This window comes from Pipistrellus hanaki, assembly GCF_964339955.1.
Source record: "Pipistrellus hanaki genome assembly, chromosome: 1".
NCBI classification, from domain to species: Eukaryota; Metazoa; Chordata; class Mammalia; order Chiroptera; family Vespertilionidae; genus Pipistrellus; species Pipistrellus hanaki.
Genome location: NC_140503.1, coordinates 24,376,381 through 24,381,057, shown reverse-complemented (window position 1 = coordinate 24,381,057; position 4,677 = coordinate 24,376,381). Strand labels below are relative to the sequence as shown.

Below are 4,677 nucleotides of genomic sequence, written 5' to 3'. Positions count from 1 at the left end.
CCAGCCAGGGCTCAAATAAATTTTTATAAAATTCTCTTTAAAAAAATAAGAGACAACTTCCAGGGGGAAAAAATAAAAAAGAAAGAACTTTTAATATGGCTTGAAACACTGAAGAGGAAGTAAGAACATGCTAAGAGTCCTTCAGTATAATATGATCTAGACAAGAGAGGTCCTTAATTTTTTTTCTTTAAACAGTAGACATTTTTCTCTACTATTAAAAAACTAGAGATTTTTTAAATGAAGCAGGAGCCTTATTGTTCCTATTTGTTCTCAGGTTCCTCTTTTTCTTTTTCTTTCTCTACTTCTTTCTTTTCTTTTTCTTTCTCTACTTCTTCCCTTTCTTTTTCTTTCTCTACTTCTTCCCTTCCATTTTCTTTTTCTACCTCTTCTTCCTTTTCTTTTTCTTTCTCTACCTCTTCTTCCTTTTTTCTTTTCTTTTTCATCCAAAGCACAAGGAAGCAGAATAAAAATAAAGCAATCAATGGAAAAAGCCACAAAAAAAGGTAAGACACGTTGGCCTGTGGTTGTAGTTGTGGTTGTGGTTGTCCGTTCTTAGAAGGAGGTGGGCCACTATCAATACTACCTCCATCGCCTTTCTGCATGCAGTTGGGAGGTGCCCACCCTTGGCTGCAGTGGCAATGCTGTTTATTATTGCAGACTCCCCTCGTGTGGCAGGTATCAGTTTGACAGGCTTGTGATACAAGAGGCATATTGACACATTTCTGGTTGATGCATATCTTTCCTGGACCACACACTGAGCCATCTTTCACTAGACCAATATCAGGTGTGGTTATCCCTAAATGGTAATCAGTGCCCCAGCAAATGGTGAAGTTGATCTGAAGCTGATGTACTGTTGTATGTTCTGTCAGGTTAGGAATAACTGACACGTCTTCACACTGAACTCTCCCACAGAAGATATCTGAGGTATTACATTTTAGGTATTTATTACTATCTAGACCACAGTGGCCATAACGGCTTCCCTGGGAGTTGATTTCTTTGTAGCACTCCTGAGATGCACTCTTTGTATCTTCACCAAAAATCTCCCTGCACTGTCTGTCATGGCTGCTACAATTCTTTTTATAGCAGTAGGCTTTGTCACCACAGGGATTCCCATCCTGCACATATCCGTCTTCTGGGCACTGGTGGGATGTCCCATTGCACCACTCTGGAAGGTCACATTCACCGACCTGTGGTCTGCACAAAGCCCCTGATGGCATGAGCTTGCAGCCTTTGCAACACAGCCCAAAAGCACAATCAGAACCAGGGCTCAGAGTGCAGTTCCACTGACAACAGGGATCTTTACCACACTGCCTTATAGATCCACAGTCACACTCCTCACCTCTTTCAACAACTCGGTTCCCACAATACTGTAACCTAAAAATATTCCTTGGGTGTGGAGGAGTGTAAATACATAAACCAGATCGCATTGTAGTGTCCAAATACTGGGCATAACTGCAGTTGCTGAATTTAACTGTTAGCCGTTTCAAGGCTGACATTATGCACCACTTGGCATCACACACACACCATGCAGTGTCATGCTGCATACCCAGAGAATGACCAAGCTCATGAGCTAAAGTAAGTGCAAAAGAGTACACATTGTGGTCCCGGAAAACAGCAACTCCACTATTAAAAGGCTTCCGGCATATTCCTGCAATATAGGCAACTCCAAGCTTATAACCAAATGATTTTTTTATGATAAGATGGACATCATCATGTTGTAGTCGGCCATCAAGATTGGTAAACTTCCAGAGAGAAAAGTCGTCCAGAAGCTGATCTATGTCATCAGTGGAAACTAGGTTTCTTTGGTTCCAGATCTCAACTCCAATCAAAATTACATTAAGCTTGAAAGGGCTATAGAAGATATCTACCACACTGACAAGCTCAAGTAGCTCACGCTGCACTAATGACGTATTACGTCCAGAGAAAAGGTATCGAAAGTAGTCCACAACTATTGCCAACTCAAGAAATCGCAAGTGAGTCCACCAGTTGGCATAAGAACTTTGCATCAGAGTGGACTTAGGCAACTCTTGCAACTCCAATTGGCGTGCTATTTTCTCTTCTGTCAAGCCACATCTCATAGGTGGGAACTGTATTTCATCATTATCTATCTTATACACCACGTGTTCAAATGCAGTAGAGTGCCTGATGGGCTCAATTTCATAAGCAAGGTCATTTATCTGTAGTATTCCTCGGAAACCTCCAGAACAGGTACTGAGGGCAACCAGGGACCCTGGGACCCCCTGCACATAACCATGGTAGTAGCAGTCATCAGGAATAAAAGGCTGATCCTCTTGGAGGGCATGCTGGTCTGTGTAGGTGAACACTGGTAGGTGTCTGGAAACCAGGAACTTCTTGACCCTCATGTGGATAATGTGTCTCTGGCCCCCGAACCGCAGGCTGTAGGAGAGCCAGCCTGGAGCCTTAGCATCTCGGTCCCTGCTTGTCACCTTCAAGGGAATCACGACTTCTTTGGAGAAGCGCTGAAAACGCCTGGCCTGAGCGTGGCCAGAAATGGACAGAGATACCCCAAACCAAAGCAGCAGAAGAGTGACCTTGATGTGCACCAGGGCCTCACCCACTGCCATTATGGAGCCATCAGTCCAGAACAGAGAAAGGCTGAGGCATGAGGCACTGCTGGTACAGTTCCTCCCTTGATCTGCTCAGGATGCAGGGCTGACCTTTACAGATGTGTGTTCTGGAAAAGTTGGACCCTCAGAGCTGCAGTGCTGAAAGTTGAAAATAGAGCTAAAATGGGGTGGGGAGGGGAGGGAGAGTGGGAGAGAGAGGGAGAAAGAAGAAAGTGAGGTAAAAGTGATTCTTCAATTGGGACAAGATTTGAATCAATAAATTACCTGGAATTGCTCTTATTTATATGTAAGGGGAAAGGAAGGGGGGAGGGCAAAAGGGTAGGTTTCCATAAAAACAAATGAGACTTATCATACTAGGTGAATTATGATTGAATCTGGATGGTAGATACATAAAGATTCATTACATACTATTTTCTAAACATGTAAATTGGCATAAACATTTCCATATTAAAAAAGCACTGACCTCTAACTCCCACATTTTTCCTCTACTCCAAATCAACTGAAACTCTGCTATCTTCAACAAGTATATGAACCCCCCATCCAAACTCACCATTTTTGGTCCCTTTATTCAAATAGTTTGTTTCATCTCCCCTTTTTTCATGCAGACATCTTATCTATTTCCCATTCTGTTTGTAGTTAGCTATCAAAGTAAGCCCCACCTAAGGGGCTCATTAGTTTTGAGACCTCCTCCAATGAAAACAATTTTTAATTTTATAATGCATGCTTATCTGCAGAAAGGACCAGTTGAATGTCCAAAGAGGCAGCCATGCTGATGGAGTGATATGGGGTGGGGCTGCTAGTTGGGGGCAAGGCAAACAGCCCAATTGCCTCTCTCACAACATGAAGGCAGCAGCCTTCTCTCTACCCAGCCCTGGGCATTATGTTCTCAATCATAAGACCCTTATCTTGGTTGCACATATACAGAGTCTATTCTATGTTTTTACATGACTGATGAGTTAACTGAATTCTCTAGAGAAGGTTGGACTGAGGAGTTTAAACCTAGAATTAGTTTGTTAAATTGTTCAAAAACCATAATTTGAGTGAACTGACATCACTCCTGTTACAAATATAAATTTTAGCTCAGGCAAAAATTAATTTTTCTCATTCACTGACTTTCAGTTAAAAGTATAGATAATTTGCCTGGCTGGTGTGGCTCAGTGGTTGAGCATTGACCTATGTACCAGAGGATCATGGTTCGATTGCTGGTCAGAGCACATTCATGGGTTGTGAATTTTATCCCCAGTAGGGGGCATGTAGGAAGCAGCTGATCAATAATTTTCTCTCACATCCATGTTTCTCTCTCCTTAAAATCAATGAAACCACTTTTTTTTTTTTTTTTTAAAGAACACCTGCATACATGAGGGTAATTTTTTTTTTAAGCTACACCTTATTTTTTTAAAAAATATATATTTTATTGATTTTTTACAGAGAGGAAGGGAGAGAGAGAGATAGAGAGCTAGAAACATCGATGAGAGAGAAACATCGGCCAGCTGCCTCTTGCACACCCCCTACCGGGGATGTGCCCGCAACCAATGTACATGCCCTTGACCGGAATCGAACCTGGGACCTTTCAGTCCGTAGACCAACGCTTTACCACTGAGCCAAACCGGCTTCGGCAATGTGGGTAATTTTTCAGAACAAATGGATGGCTACTGAAAACCAAGAATATTATTTTAAAAAAATATTTTTAATTATTTTAGAGAGGAAGAGAGAGGGGGAGGGAGAAAGAAGCATCAATGATGAGAGAGAATCCTTGATGGGCTGCTTCCTGAATGCCCCCTACTGGGGATAGAGTGAACAACTTGGGCATGTGCCCTGATTAGAATGGAACCTGGGACCCTTCAGCCCACAGGCTGCTGTTCTATCCACTGAGCTGGCTAGGTCCAAAAACCAAGAATATTAGATGAAACCTCTTTAAGAAAGCTCTCTGACACAGGTGAAATCCTAATTACCAAATTTCCTTTCCAGGTTTCTCTCCATATCCTTGGTATTTGCTATAGATTTGGAGATATTAAGATGGGTACAAATTGTTGGAAGAGGACTATCTTCTATAATAATAAAAGCATAATATGCTAACTAGACCAGACAT

At 42.1% G+C, this 4,677-nt stretch overlaps 1 protein-coding gene across 1 annotated transcript; it reads right to left on the bottom strand.

Moving 5' to 3' along the window:
* Positions 1-202: 202 nt before the first annotated feature.
* LOC311626877 (disintegrin and metalloproteinase domain-containing protein 20-like) lies at positions 203-2,950 on the bottom strand. Its single transcript, XM_084892818.1, has one exon. The coding sequence runs from the start codon at positions 2,583-2,585 to the stop codon at positions 261-263; it is 2,325 nt and encodes a 774-aa protein (XP_084748944.1). The 5' UTR covers positions 2,586-2,950; the 3' UTR covers positions 203-260.
* Between the last annotated feature and the right edge of the window lie 1,727 nt (positions 2,951-4,677).

What these genes read in the sequence shown, in the direction of transcription:
- LOC311626877 (XM_084892818.1), bottom strand. Translation starts at nt 2,585, where the DNA reads ATGGCAGTGGGTGAGGCCCTGGTGCACATCAAGGTCACTCTTCTGCTG.